Here is a 16,147-nt window from a genome sequence, read left to right on the forward strand (position 1 = left end):
TGAGCAACTATGAGAAACCCTTTGTTACTGAAAAATGAAAAGCAAGGGTGAGCACCCAATTCTTACCCTTGCCCTTGTGCTTCTTTATTGCATCCTTCCATAACTCCCTCTGCTGATGTTGTTGCTATGCAAAGAGTATTTCCTGGCTATGGGTATAGAGTACAGAACTTCAAAGGGCACCAAGCTGAGATCTTGATAGTGTCTACTCAGTAATAATAATAATAATAATAATAATAATAATAATAATAATAAAAAATAAATTATTATTATTATTATTATTATTATTATTCAGTATATCACCCATAGTAAAATGCAGAACGGCCTCCACTTTCTTAGGGCTTAGGGACACAGGACCCTTGTGAAAGTAGAAAACCCATAATTAAAAAAAAACGACATTATTTTCTTTAACGAAAGGATGCCTCTCCAGGAAGCTCTGAATCCTCTAGCTTGGTTCTGTCAAGAAGTTCTGGCTGAAGTTGACCATAGAATCACACTGGAAGCCCTATTTATTTATCGTGTCAGGCAACCGAACAGTTATATTACAGTTATAGAACAAACAAACAAACATACAAAAACACAGAGTTTGCAAGCTTGGTAGTTGACTAAATGTCCTTTGACCAGTATCTGGCCACTTGGAGTGCCTCTGTTGTTGCCACAAGGAAGTCCTCCATTGTGCATGTAGCAGGGCTCAGGTTGCATTGCAGCAGTGGTCAGTGTTTTGCTCTTCTCCACACTCGCATGTCGTGGATTCCACTTTGATGCCCCATTTCTTAAGGTTTCTCGTGGTGCTAGAGCGCAGTCTGTTCAGCACCTTCCAAGTCACCCAGTTTTCTGTGTGCCCAGGAGGAGTCTCTCATTTGGTATCAGACATTGATTGAGGTTCTAGGTTTGAACCTGCCACTTTTGGACTCTCGCTTGCTGAGGTGTTCCAGCGAGTGTCTCTGTAGATCTTAGAAAACTATTTCTTGATTTAAGTCGTTGACGTGCTGGCTGATACCCAAACAGGGGATGAGCTCAAGATGTCACTGCCTTGGTCCTTTCACTACTGGCTGCTACTTCCTGGCGGATGTCAGATGGTACAATACCGGCTAAACAGTGTAGTTTCTCTAGTGGTGTAGGGTGCAGACACCCTGTGATAATGTGGCATGTCTCATTAAGAGCCACATCCACTGTTTTAGTGTGGTGATATGTGTTCCACACTGGGCATGTGTACTCAGCAGCAGAGTAGCACAGCGCAAGGGCAGATGTCTTCACTGTGTCTGGTTGTAATCCCCAGGTTGTGCCAGTCAGCTTTCGTATGATATTGTTTCTAGCACCCACTTTTTGCTTGATATTCAGGCAGTGCTTCTTGTAGGTCAGGGCACGGTCCAGAGTGACTCCCAGGTATTTGGGTGCGCTGCAATGCTCCAGTGGGATTCCTTCCCAGGTAATCCTCAGAGCTCGGGATGCTTGTCTGTTCTTAAGGTGAAAAGCACATGTCTGTGTTTTAGATGGATTAGGGATCAGCTGGTTTTCCCTGTAATAGGCGGTAAGGGCGCCTAGAGCTTCGGAGATCTTCTGTTCAACCATCTCAATGCTCCCTGCTTGAGCAGTAATGGCACAATCATCAGCATAGATGAAGCTCTCTGTCCCTTCTGGCAGTGGCTGGTCATTTGTGTAGATGTTGAACATGGATGGAGCAAGCATGCTCCCCTGAGGCAGGCCGTTCTGTTTCCGTCATCTGCTTCTCTGGCCCTGGAACTCAACAAAAAAGCTCCTGTTTTGTAGCAGATTTCCTATGAGGCGGGTGAGGTGGTAGTCCTTTGTGATATTATATTTTTCTCAAGAGGAGGCGGGGGTTTACAGTATCATAAGCTGCTGATAGGTCTATGAAGACAGCTCCTGTGATCTGCTGCCTTTCAAAGCCATCTTCTATGTGCCGAGTCAGGTTCAGCACTTGCGATGTGCAGCTTTTGCCTTTCCTGAAGCCAGCTTGCTGTGGAATCAGACATGGGTCTATTTGTTCCATAATTCTATGCAAAATAAGTCTCTCGGAAGCCCTATAAATGTCTAGGAAAGTATTAATCAAATCCATGAATAACCAACTCCACAAATAGACAGGGTAAATGAAGAGAAGATATGAATCCACAACACATATTTTCCCCGAGTCTAACAGGGCTTGGGGTGATTCCTTTGCAAACTATCTTGCCTCCTTTTTCTCACAGGAATCCTGCAGTAAAGTAACTGTTGGTCCTATGTTAGGAGAATGGCATAATACAAATGAAATTAAATAAATACATTTTGAAGTGTAGTAATGAATTGTTCCTCCTATGTTAGTTCAGAATCTGAGAGATACGAATGCCTAAGACCAGACTGCAAACCATTAGGCAGAAACAGAACATGAATGCATGGGCACTACGAGGGTTGAATGAAAAGTAATGCCTCCACCTTAGTTACTTGGGTATGGATGGGAATATTTTAATAAATCAAATGCAGAAATAGTCCTTAAAATGTGCTCTTTAACTTGCTTGAAATTTCTCTCTGAGTGATACGACAATTGTCCTGAGTCAATCTGTCAATGTTTTGCTTGTGAAACTCGGTGGTTGTTGTCACAGGACGTCCAACTCTTTGTTTGTCATGCAAGTCAAATGTTCCCACCTCAACATCTTTAAACTTACTCGGCACAGTACTCACATCAACACAATCACCAGATTGTCCTGAATCAATCTGCCAATGCTTTGCTTGTGAAACTCGGTGGTTGTTGTCACAGGACGTCCAACTCTTTGTTTGTCATGCAAGTCAAATGTTCCCACCTCAACATCTTTAAACTTACTCGCCCAACAACGCACAGTACTCACATCAACACAATCACCAGATTGTCCTGAATCAATCTGTCAATGCTTTGCTTGTGAAACTCGGTGGTTGTTGTCACAGGACGTCCAACTCTTTGTTTGTCATGCAAGTTAAATGTTCCCACCTCAACATCTTTAAACTTACTCGCCCAACAACGCACAGTACTCACATCAACACAATCACCAGATTGTCCTGAATCAATCTGTCAATGCTTTGCTTGTGAAACTCGGTGGTTGTTGTCACAGGACGTCCAACTCTTTGTTTGTCATGCAAGTCAAATGTTCCCACCTCAACATCTTTAAACTTACTCGCCCAACAACGCACAGTACTCACATCAACACAATCACCAGATTGTCCTGAATCAATCTGTCAATGCTTTGCTTGTGAAACTCGGTGGTTGTTGTCACAGGACGTCCAATTCTTTGTTTGTCATGCAAGTCAAATGTTCCCACCTCAACATCTTTAAACTTACTCCCCCAACAATGCACAGTACTCACATCAACACAATCACCATAAACAGCTTGCATTCTCTGATTAATCTCCTTTGGGATGACACCTTCTGCTGTCAAGAATTCAATGACTGCAGATTGCTTAAGTCGCATTGACCAACCATCTACTTAGGGTTCCATACTTTTCCCTTTAACAACACAACCGTTCAATGCTAAGGCTTTCTGCCAAAACTGAACTGTAGAGGAGAGTCTACTGAACAAGCCAGTACCTGCCGCAAACCAGTACTGCCATCTGTTGAGGAGTTACGAAGGTGGAGGCATAACTTTTCATTCAACCCTCATATAATATTAAAGTAAGAAACATGAAGAAGAAAGCACCAAACATGTTACAAAAGGAAACAGGGTTTACTTGGGGTCTAGCAAGGAAGACTTGTCCATATAAAGAAAACCTAAGCCTTTGACCCATCCCATCCCATGTCAGACTTGGCAGCACATCTGAGTGTGTTCACATGTGTTCACCAGCAACTTCACAACAGTTGTTGTATTTGATCTGAAATGCCACGAGTTCTCAAGAAAGGAACAGAATAGAAAATAAAACAACCTTAAATGCCACAAACATTCCTAAATTTCTATTTTTCTTGCTTCAACAGAGAAGCTCCGCCTCCTGCTGCGGAGCCACCCCCGGTTAAAAAGGCCAGTTCCAAGAAACTGTGAGTAGCTGCAATGTCATATAAACCTTTGCTTGGCTTCCTTCTAATTAGGAATGTGAGAATAATCTGTGACACAACCTAACCATTTTTTGCCATATCCATCAACAGGACAGTGTTGCTTGACATAGTGATTATATATTTCTCGTTATACAAATCAGGTGCACCCCCACAAAGCTTATTTAGCAAGATCCTTGTACACTGGGTTGCTGTGAGTTTTTCAGGCTGTATGGCTATGTTACCACAGCATTTCTACTAACGTTAGGAGAGAATGCTGCTGGAACATGGCCATACAGGCCAAAAACACTTACAACAACCCAGTGATTCTAGCTATGAAAGCCTTCAACAATATCATTGTATGTTATTAGGTGGCAAAAGGTGTTGTATCACATAAAGCAGAAATTGTGACTGTGTCTCCCCTCCCCCCCCCCCAAACCCTCAGCATTGGCTCTGCTGTATAGCAGTGTTTCTCAACCTGGGGGTCGGGACCCCTGAGGGGGTCGCGAAGGGGTGTCAGAGGGCCGCCAATGACCATCAGAAAACACAGTATTTTCTGTTGGTCATGGGGGTTCTGTGTGGGAAGTTTGGCCCAATACTATCATCGGTGGGATTCAGAACGCTCCTTGATTGTAGGTGAACTATAAATCCTAGTATCTACAACTCCCAAATGTCAAAGTCTATTTTCCCCAAACCCCATCAGTGTTCACATTGGGGCATATTCAGTATCTGTGCCAAGTTTGGTTCAGATCCATCATTGTTTGAGCCCACAGTGATCTCTGAGTGTAGGCGAACTACAACTCCCAAACTCAAGGTCAACGCCCACCAAACCCTTCCAGTATTTTCTGTTGATAATGGGAGTTCTCTGTGCCAACTTTGGTTCAATTCCATTGTTGGTGGGGTTCAGAATTCTCTTTGTTTACATGCTAATTATAAATCCCAGCAACTACAACTCCTAAATGACAAAATCAATCCCCCCGTCAACCCCACCAGTATTTAAATTTGGGCATATTTGTGCCAAATTTGCTCCAGTGAATGAAAATACATCCTGCAGATCATTATTTACATGGCGATTCATAATGTTAGGGTTATGGTTAGGGGTCACCACAACATGAGGAACTGTATTAAGGGGTCGCGGCATTAGGAAGGTTGAGAACCACTGCTGTATAGGGATGGTGTAAGTAGCAGTATAGCAGTATATGGGAGACCACAAGACCCCTTTCTTTAAGAGTATGAGCTCAGATGAAAACCGGTGTGATATACTAGTTAGACTGGTGGACATGGATAGTTTTGAGTTACTGTTTTGGCTTTATTCACCTTTAAGTTTTTGAGAACACTTTTTTAATGGTTAGTGTTCATTTTGGGTGATGGCACAAGGCTGAAGTTGGTTTTCCGAACATGCTGGCTAGTTTGGGGAGAATGGGTGGTCTACATGTAGCAGACACTCCTCAACTTCTTTTCATCTTTTGTCAGGGCTGCACCACCCGCTGAGAAGGGCTCTGCTGAAGGCGCAGCTGCAAAGAAGTAAGTAACTGTAATAAATCTGGACTTGACTATGTTTTCCTAGCCATATTCTTCCTACCAGTTACCCAGGTCACTTCCTCTAATAGGCCCGGAAATGAACAGCCATAGACCTGTACCTAATATTATTGTTGCCTGCCATAGCATTGCACTTAATTCCCCGGGCCCCCTAGAATTTTTTAGTTTGCACTAATCTCGGCCCGGTCTTTTAAATTGCCTTAGTGAAAGAGGCATGGACGTGACATCTTTTCCCAGGGATTGCTTCTTGCCCTCCTTTAGGAAATTGGAACTCTCAAAGACCCAAACACTGTAGATAACTCAAAATAAGTTTTATTGTTGACAAAGAATTATCTCTTTAAGGCAATAAGCTGGAAGTTTCAAAGGGGTAAAGGAAAATGTACATTACAGTCTCTGGTTGTTTTGGGTCCAAGAAGTTTTGAAGCTGAGAAGCTTTTCCAGATCCCTCTTTCTCAATGGCTCTAAATGCCGGAGCAATCCACAACCCCAGTCCAGAAGGCCTATGTTTGAAGACACAGGGTCTTCCTCTGGTGCCAAAAGAACTGGTTTGAAGGTGCTTGAGACTTCCCAACGTCGTTCAGGTTGGTCTGAACATGAAGCATAAGTCTCAAGAGTAAGAACCTCAGAATTGGTGCTGAGAGGTAATTTAATCAGGGGCTTTTAGAGCCAAGTCTCTTACTCACGTCCATCTGGTAGAAAATCTGAAGGTGGAATAAAAAAGAGAAGCACTCCCTTTCTCCAGGAAGAGTTGGAGCCAAACAATTGAGCTGAAAAAGCAATTCAACTGGTGCAAACAACACTGATTGACAGCTATAAATAACCAATCAATCCAACTATACATAAGCAGGGTAAAAAGGCTGGATTAAGCATGATACAACAGTTTAAATCTTGCAACTATTTATTTATTTATTTATTTATTTATTTGTCGTGTCAGAGCAACCAGTCCATTATATTACATTTCTAACAGAACAAAGCAAACAGAAAAATACACAACTTGTGAGTTTGGTAGTTAGTTAAATGTCCTTTGACCAGTATCTGGCCACTTGGAGTGCTTCCGGTGTTGCTGCAAGAAGGTCCTCCATTGTGCATGTGGCAGGGCTCAGGTTGCATTGCAGCAGGTGGTTAGTGGTTTGCTCTTCTCCACACTCACATGTCGAGGATTCCACTTTGTAGCCCCATTTCTGAAGGTTGGCTCCGCATCTCGTGGTGCCAGAGCGCAGTCTGTTCAGTGCCTTCCAAGTCGCCCAGTCTTCTGTGTGCCCAGGAGGGAGTCTCTCATTTGGTATCAGCCATTGCTTGAGGTGCTGGGTTTGAGCCTGCCACTTTTGGACTCTCGCTTGCTGAGGTGTTCCAGCGAGTGTCTCTGTAGATCTTAGAAAACTATGTCTAGATTTAAGTCGTTGGTGTGCTGGCTGATACCCAAACAGAGGATGAACTGGAGATGTCTCTGCCTTGATCCTTTCACTATTGGCTGCTACTTCCCGGCGAATGTCAGGTGGTGCAATACCGGCTAAGCAGTGTAATTTCTCCAGTGGTGTAGGGCGCAGACACCCCGTGATAATGTGGCATGTCTCATTATGAGCCACATCCACTGTTTTAGTATGGTGAGATGTGTTCCACACTGGGCATGCATACTCAGCAGCAGAGTAGCACAGCGCAAGGGCAGATGTCTTCACTGTGTCTGGTTGTGATCCCCAGGTTGTGCCAGTCAGCTTTCGTATGATATTGTTTCTAGCACCCACTTTTTGCTTGATGTTCAGGCAGTGCTTCTTGTAGGTAAGAGCACGGTCCAGAGTGACTCCCAGGTATTTGGGTGCGCTGCAATGCCCCAGTGGGATTCCTTCCCAGGTGATCTTCAGAGCTTGGGATGCTTCTCTGTTCTTAAGCTGAAAGGCACATGTCTGTGTTTTAGATGGGTTAGGGATCAGCTGGTTTTCCCTAACAGTTCTACACATAGGTGGCACCACTTGCGCCATCACAAGTGCCTTTGTGAGGGAAGAGGGAAGATTATATGGTCAGTGTCCTCCTTATGCTGGGAGGACAACCTGAGGGTGACTCAGGCGCTGCCCTGCCCCCTTCTGGCCTCATCCTCTCCTCATTGGCCTCTCATCCCTACCCCTCACTGGCCCGCTCCGTCTGGCAAACAAACACATGGCCCCTCACCCCTGGCCAGGCCTTGCTGGCCAGGCCTGCAATGTGACCTCAAGACAAAAAAGTTTGCCCATGACTGACCCCCCTGTTGCGTCAGCTCCACTGGCTGCCAATCCAATTCTGAGCACAATTCAAAGTGCTGGTTTTGACCTACAAAACCCTATACGGTTCTGGCCCAGTGTATTTGTCTGAACGGATCTCCCTCTACGTCCCACCTCGAAGCTTAAGATCTTCTGGGGAGGCCCTGCTCTCGACCCCACCACTGTCACAAGTGAGGCTGGCGGGGACGAGGAGCAGGGCCTTCTCAGTGGTGGCCCCCCACCTGTGGAACTCACTCCCCGGGGAGATTAGATCGTCATCTTCCCTTTTGGCATTTAGGAAAAAACTGAAGACCTGGATCTGGGATCAAGCCTTTGGTCATTCTGACAGCTAACTGAAGGATCTGATGATAGACAAGGAAAAATGGAATGGAATGGATATATGGACTATGAACCCTGAGCATGAGACTGTTTTTATTATTTTATTATGTACTGATGTTTTTAATTAATTGTTGAATTGTTTGTATTTGTATTGCTTGTGAATTGTTTTGGGCATCTAATTGTGCCCCCACTGTAAGCCGCCCTGAGTCCCCCCTGGGGTGAGAAGGGCGGGGTATAAGTAAATGAAATAAATGAAATAAATAATAAATTCTACACTGACTGTATAATCCAGTTCACACTGCATTATATGGCCATGTTGACGGAGACTTGGTTGATCAGGGTCGAACAAAAGCATTGGCACAAATTCTCTTTAATTTTGCTTTTCGCTCTTTGCCATCAGGTCCGGAGAAGAAGGAAGTGAAGCGGGGACTGAAGAAGCTTCAAAGAAAGCGTAAGTAGCATTGAGCTCTAAATCTGGATTGTTTTTCCTTCACTTTTATAAACACATTGGTCTAGAAATCACAAGAGAGCTGCAGTCTTTCAAAAGACATTGATACGTTGCAAAGCATTTTTCAAAACATTTGATTTTAAAAATGAAATATTTATTACTAGAAATTGTATTATTAGGAAAGTGGGAAGGAGGAAACGCAATGGAAGTGTTAGGCGATGTAGTCATTGAGTGGACATTAACAAAACAGGGGATAAATCATTTGTGAGGGAACAGAAGGACTCATCTCATGGAGGTATTTGATGCATTTTCCCATAATTTCATTCAGAGATCCCAGCCCACATTTTAGTCTTCCCAATATTATGCCCCTGTGACATTTTGGACCACAATTCCCAATATCTCTATCCAGAAAGAAAAGATATAGTTGTAATACAATCATATTCGGAGGGACTCACATACATACATGCATGCTTCACAATTTCTTCTGAAGGAGATTTTTTTTAACATTACTGGACCAGAGGTCTAATCACGCTTCAGACATTGTTCAATTTTGTAGGAAAGGGGGTTTTTTTTGTATATCTGAGGTATTTATTTATTTATTTACAGCATTTATATTCCGCCCTTCTCACCCCGCAGGGGACTCGGGGCGGATTACAGTGTACACATATATGTCAAACATTCAATGCCAATTTTAACATACAACATATGCAGACATACACAGAGGCTATTTAACTTTTTCTGGCCGCCAGGGGAGCTGTCGCTTTTATCATCCATCTGCGACACTGATGAAGTACTTCCGCATTCCCCGCATGCTTTTTTGCTGGAGTGCTTTGCTGGAGTCTTTTTAATGGCCTCATAAATTAGTTAATTTATAGGCTTGGGTAACAACGGAAAAAATTGTTTCTAAACTCGTTTCGTTTTTAGGGGTCCATCGCGTTTCGTTTTTTTAAAGAATTCCGAAATTTTCCTTTTAAAAATTTCGAAATTTACGAAATTTCGTATAATTACGAATCGATTCGTTAATGGCGGACGCAATTGCGCAATATGCTAAAAAAACCTCCAAATAGGACAGGGGGAACTTCTGAAGCTTCCCTCTCCCTCTGTTGTTGACTGTTGGTATGATAAAACAAACAACAACTATAAAACTTGCAGCAGACATGCCAAAATAATTACAAAATAATTACGAAATAATTACGAAATGATTACGAAATAAATTGAAAAAATTGTTTCGAATCTAATTTACTCCTCACACTATTCCTGCATGGCTCAATATTGGATCGTAAGCTAATTTAAATACGAATTAATAACGAATTACGAAATTAACGAACGAAACCACCCAAGCCTATTAATTTAGCGTCCCCACACTTTAAGGTGGTACCTAATTTTCTTACTTGACGGATGCAACTGTCTTTCGGGTTGCAAAGGTCGACAACAGGCTACACAATTGGTTGGAAACCCACTCCAACCTGGGCTGGCTTCGAACTCATGACCTTTTGGTCAGAGTGATCAAACATTTCATTATAAATTGGAGTAACCTCATTCTTGCAGCATATTCATGTTACTCATCATAATACAACCCTTGTTCTTCTTTGTTCTTTTCTGCCATAGAAGGTAATTCTCTTCTTTTTCTGGGAAGTTTTCTTTAATTTCTGCAATGGTAGGAAGGAGCATTCAATGTTGACAAGTTATGCAGCCGTTTAAAAAGTATAGGAACCCTGCTAGAAAAAGAAATCATGGCAGCTCAGTATGGATGTCACATGGCTTTTGGGTGCTATCCAGATCCAAAATTCTTGTCTTTGTTGTCGAGCAATTTAGAGTGGCTGTGGATAGAGAGATCCAAGCCATTGTGGGTTGCCTGGTGAGAAAAGAAGCCAGTATTCTAGAATAAATCTCACCAAGTTGAAGAGAAAGCCACCGAGGTTTTATTTCATTCCAGCCGGAAAGGATGATGATTGCAGTAGCCTACCAAAAATCGACATGCCCACTGGGCAGAGAAATACAAAATATATAGCCTTCAGATTTAAAAGTTCCCATGCCCACCCCCCACCCCGCCCAAGCTGGCTTTGTTATGATTGGCTGTGACATCAGCAAGCCAGCAGGAAAAGGGAGGCAGGCAACAAGGAGACAATGAAGAGATGTCTAGTTAACTGGATTAAGGTGTCCAATGTTTGCCAAATGGTCCAACGATAGCTTAAGCCAGTGTTTCTCAACCTGGGGGTCGGGACCCCTGGGGGGATCGCGAAGGGGTGTCAGAGGGGTCGCCAAAGACCATCAGAAAACACAATATTTTCTGTTGGTCATGGAGGTCTGTGTGTAGGAAGTTTGGCCCAATTCTATCATTGTTGGGGTTCAGAACACTCCTTGATTGTAGGTGAACTATAAATCCCAGCAAGTACAACTCCCAAATCTCAAGGTCTATTTTCCCAAAACCCCACGAGTGTTCACATTTGGGCATATGGGGTATCCGTGCCAAGTTGGGTCCAGATCCATCGTTGTTGGAGTCTAGAGTGCTCTCTGGATATATGTGAACTTCAACTCCCAAACTCAAGGTCAATGCCCACCAAACCCTTCCAGTATTTTCTGTTGGTCATGGGAGTCCTGTGTGCCAACTTTGGTTCAGTTCCATTGTTGGTGGGGTTCAGAGTGCTCTTTGTTTACAGGTTAACTATAAATCCCAGCAACTACAACTCCCAAATGGCAAAATCAATCCCCCTGCCAACCCCACCAGTATTCAAATTTGGGCATACCGGGTATTTGTGCCAAATTTGCTCCAGTGGATAAAAATACATCCTGCAGATCATTATTTACATGGCGATTCATAATGTTAGGGTTATGGTTGGGGGTCACCACAACATGAGGAACGGTATTAAGGGGTTGCGCCATTAGGAAGGTTGAGAACCACTGGCTTAAGCCTTCGAGTCGGACCCAAGTTATGGTGTTAGTCCTTTGAATCATCATCTCTGTCTGGCCCCAAGGGGTCAGGTCCTTAGTTTTATATTTCTGAGATATGGAGTTCATTTAGGATTTTGGTTGCGGCTGGTCAGGATATGACACAATGGAGAAGCTGTGGGGAAATTCCTGGTTCCTCACAGATAGGAAGATACCCTTGGTGTTGAGTGATTTAAATGTCCATAGGTCTTATCATTCCAGATGGCCTGGCTTTGCCCTCAGAGATCTGGTCGGATAAGAGCCATTTACTTATTGTTCATGCAATTGGGATTGGTGAAATCCTTTGTTAGGGGATTATCAACTCAGGAAGTGTGGAGGGGCTTCCAGAGCTATGAGTTGCTGAATTTATGAAAATAATGGCTTTTTCCTTCATATTTCATATGGACACATACATACAAGGGATGGAAATGGGGCAAGGGAACATACAATGAATTCATAGGGAGAGGGGAAATCATGCAGGGCCTCAGCGGGAGATCATGCCAGCCCCCCACCCCCAAAGCCCATCAAAGTTCAGAAATTTATTATTTATTTATTTATTTATTTACTATTCTTGTATACCGCTGTATCTCAAGCCCGAGGGCGACTCACAGCGGTTTCCAAACAGCAAAGACAATAAAAACAGCAATAATCAATATACAAAACAGTTAAACTATACAGTTCCATTAATAACCAATAAGCAATCAACAATACACAATTATCACAAATCCCATCCCCCCAATCGCCTCATCGTCCAAACGTGATCCAAATTCGTCGTCATTGTTCCGTTCCTATGTTCACATTACCACACTTGCACTGAATTACTCGAACGCCTGCACAAACATCCAGGTCTTGAGCTTTCTACGGAATGTCATGAGCGATGGTGCCAGCCTAACGTCTACAGGAAGGGCGTTCCACAGCCGAGGAGCCACCACCGAGAAGGCCCTATCCCTCGTCCCCGCCAGCCGTGCTTGAGAGGCCGGCGGGATCGAGAGCAGGGCCTCCCCGGAAGATCTCAAAGTCCGGGTGGGTTCATAGGCCGAGATGCGGTCAGATAGGTATCTTGGGCCGGAACCATTTAGGGCTTTATAGGCCAGTACCAACACCTTGAATTGGGCCCGGAAGCAAATCGGCAGCCAGTGGAGCTGGTGCAACAGGGGGGTTGTGTGCTCCCTGCGCTCCGCTCCTGTTAGAATCATGGCTGCCGCGCGTTGTACTAGTTGCAATTTCCGGGCCGTCTTCAAGGGCAGCCCCACGTAGAGAGCGTTGCAGTAGTCTAGGCGGGATGTGACAAGAGCGTGGACTACCGTGGCCAAGTCAGACTTCCCAAGGTACGGGCGCAGCTGGCGCACGAGCCTGAGCTGTGCAAATGCTCCCCTGGTCACCGCTGAGACCTGGGGCTCCAGGCAAGCATTTATAAAAGTTCCTAGAAAGTTCATGGAAAATCCATAAGAGTTCATAAGAGTTCATAGGGATGTATAGAAGGCCCTAAGAGCACTGAGTAGCCAGAGACCATTCATAAAACAGGAGTTTCATTTATTAAAAAAAGGAATTCAATTAATAAATAATAGCCCAATTGGTCAGCTGCTAGTTTGGGTTACTGTGGCGTTGCCATGTGAGGCAATGGGGCCATGGAAAAACCCTTAGATTCCCACATGGGGGAGAGATAGGGGATTATGGTATCATTCCAGCCTGGTATCCTTGACAAAACTATTAATTCCCTGATTTTGAATTATCTTTTACAGAATCCTGCGGGGGGGGGGGGGGTGTCACCTCCGATCACATCTTGACTAAACTACCTCAATATTAGTCCTTTTGTACCTTGGACTTTTGAAAGAAGTCGAGCTGAATAAGCAGATCATGGATGTTCAGTTTATAATCTTCCAAAGTAATGGCAGGGGAGAAAAAATGCTAAACTTACTAAGAAAGAGTGGCAATCCAATTCAGGTAACTGTACTTTAACTTTTTAAAAAAATCTGTTGCAGTTCGGAAGGGGAAGGCGAAGGTGAAGGTGAAGGCGAAGGCGAAGGCGAAGGCGAAGAGGACTAAGGTTGACTGTTCTACGTTTGTGAATACTGCTGTACATTATCTAGAACGTTATAAAAATTGTATTTTCTTCATATGGGATATTATTAAATATATTCCTCCAATAAGCACCCTGGTCAGTGTCATCCATACCCACAGCCTAATTACTATGAAGAGTTTAAAGTCCTTGGACTTCATTGCTTCACAAGACACTTAAAATAGATTGTAAAGTTAAATTAATGTAAAGTTAAATTAAAAATGTATATTCGTTGTTCATTCGTTCAGTCGTCTCCGACTCTTCGTGACCTCATGGACCAGCCCACGCCAGAGCTCCCTGTCGGCCGTCACCAACCCCAGCTCCTTCAAGGTCAGTCCAGTCACTTCAAGGATGCCATCCATCCATCTTGTCCTTGGTCGGCCCCTCTTCCTTTTGCCTTCCACTTTCCCCAGCATAATTGTCTTCTCTAGGCTTTGCTGTCTCCTCATGATGTGGCCAAAGTACTTCAACTTTGTCTCTAGTATCCTTCCTTCCAGTGAGCAGCCGGGCTTTATTTCCTGGAGGATGGACTGGTTGGATCTTCTCGCAGTCCAAGGCACTCTCAGAACTTTCCTCCAGCACCACAGCTCAAAAGCATCTATCTTCCTTCGCTCAGCCTTCCCTAAGGTCCAGCTCTCACATCCGTAGGTTACTACAGGGAATACCATGGCTTTGACTAGGCGGATCTTTGTTGCCAGTCTGATGTCTCTACTCTTTACTATTTTATTGAGACTGGACATTGCTCTCCTCCCAAGAAGTAAGCGTCTTCTGATTTCCTGGCTACAGTCTGCATCTGCAGTAATCTTTGCACCTAGAAATACAAAGTCTGTCACGGCCTCCACATTTTCTCCCTCTATTTTCCAGTTGTTAATCATTCTTGTTGCCATAAAAATGTATATAGAGGATCCTATAAGACTGTAGACAAGGAAGAAGTGGATGTAAAGTAAGAATCTATGATATCTTTTTATGTAATATTTAGATAGTAGACTGTGACCCCTTAATAGAAATATATTATGAGATAAAGGATTATAGAACATTAATAGATGGCGAGTATTGCACTGTATGCAACAAACACTTGCAAATGTATGTTTACTTAAATAAAATAAAAATAAAATTCAATATATATATATATATATATATATATATATATATATATATATATAAATAGATTGTAAAATATCCAAGAAAAAAAATAGATTATAAGGTTAGGAAAAGAAATACCATGATATAAACACAGTGCTAGGATTATTTTATCATATTCTGACTGCCCAATAACATTGCTCTCTGGGTGAGTCTCAAGATTAAATAACAAAAATGCAACATCAAATTGCAATAAAATTTATTTATTTATTTATTTATTTAAAACATTAAGCCAAGTTTTTACCATCCTTCTAAAGGACAGGAGAGAGGGGGCCAACCTGATCTCACCAGGAAGGGAGTTCCATAGCCGGGGAGCAATTACCGAGAAGGCCCTGTCTCTCATCCCCACCAATCGTGCCTGTGACAATGGCGGGAGGGAAACCAGGGTCTCCCCGGAGGATCTTAATCTCTGCGATTTTTTATTTATCGTGTCATCCGTAACCAGAACATTGTATTACATTTCTAACAGAACAAAACAAACAAACAGATTTAAAAAAACACAAATTTTGCAAACTTGGTAGCTGATTAAATGTCCTTTGACCAGTATCTGGCCAATTGTAGTGCCTCTGGTGTTGCTGCAAGAAGGTCCTCCATTGTGCATGTGGCAGGGCTCAGGTTGCATTGCAGCATGTGGTCAGTGATTTGTTCTTCTCCACACTCGCATAATGTGGATTCCACTTTGTAGCCCCATTTCTTAAGGTTGGCTCTGCATCTCGTAGTGCCAGAGCGCAGACTGTTCAGCGCCTTCCAAGTCACCCAGTCTTTTGTGTGCCCAGGGGGGAGTTTCTCATTTGGTATCAGCCATTGGTTGAAGTTCTGGGTTTGAGCCTGCCACTTTTGGACTCTCGCTTGCTGAGGTGTTCCAGCGAGTGTCTCTGTAGATCTTAGAAAACTATTTCTTGATTTAAGTCGTTGATGTGCTGGCTGATACCCAAACAAGGGATGAGCTGGAGATGTCTCTGCCTTGGTCCTTACACTATTGGCTGCTACTTCCCGGCGGATGTCAGGTGGTGCAATACTAGCTAAACAGTGTAATTTCTCCAGTGGTGTAGGGTGCAGACACCTCGTAATAATGTGCCATATCTCATTAAGAGCCACATCCAGTGTGATGAGATGCTTTCATACATACTCAGCAGCAGAGTAGCATAGTGCAAGGGCAGATGTCTTCACTGTGTCTGGTTGTGATCCCCAGGTTGTGCCAGTCAGCTTTCATATGATATTGTTTCTAGCACCCACTTTTTGCTTGATATTCAGGCAGTGCTTCTTGTAGGTCAGAGCCAGAAACACAGTGCTAGCATTATTTTATCTTATTCTGGCTGCCCAATAACATTGTTCTCTGGGTGAGTCTCAAGATTAAATAACAAAAAGGCAACATCGAATTGCAATAAAAGAACAAGTTTTAGCCTGTGGTATAATATGTGCATTGCACGATGACTCTGGAAGTAGGATTCAAATCCTCACTCAGCCATAAAACTCAT

At 43.4% G+C, this 16,147-nt stretch overlaps 1 protein-coding gene across 1 annotated transcript in view; it reads left to right on the plus strand.

Annotated features, from left to right (window-relative positions):
• The window catches only part of LOC132778354 (leucine-rich repeat-containing protein 37A-like), a 59,782-nt gene extending 46,183 nt beyond the window's left edge, over positions 1-13,599 (plus strand). Inside the window, exons 15-18 of the mRNA XM_060781230.2 lie at positions 3,932-3,991; positions 5,459-5,509; positions 8,495-8,545; positions 13,453-13,599. Coding sequence (XP_060637213.2) covers positions 3,932-3,991; positions 5,459-5,509; positions 8,495-8,545; positions 13,453-13,516 — 226 coding nt within the window. The 3' untranslated portion in view covers positions 13,517-13,599. The remainder of the gene's footprint in view (positions 1-3,931; positions 3,992-5,458; positions 5,510-8,494; positions 8,546-13,452) is intronic.
• Positions 13,600-16,147: the final 2,548 nt, after the last annotated feature.

This window comes from Anolis sagrei, chromosome 6, assembly GCF_037176765.1.
Source record: "Anolis sagrei isolate rAnoSag1 chromosome 6, rAnoSag1.mat, whole genome shotgun sequence".
Classification (NCBI taxonomy): Eukaryota; Metazoa; Chordata; class Lepidosauria; order Squamata; family Dactyloidae; genus Anolis; species Anolis sagrei.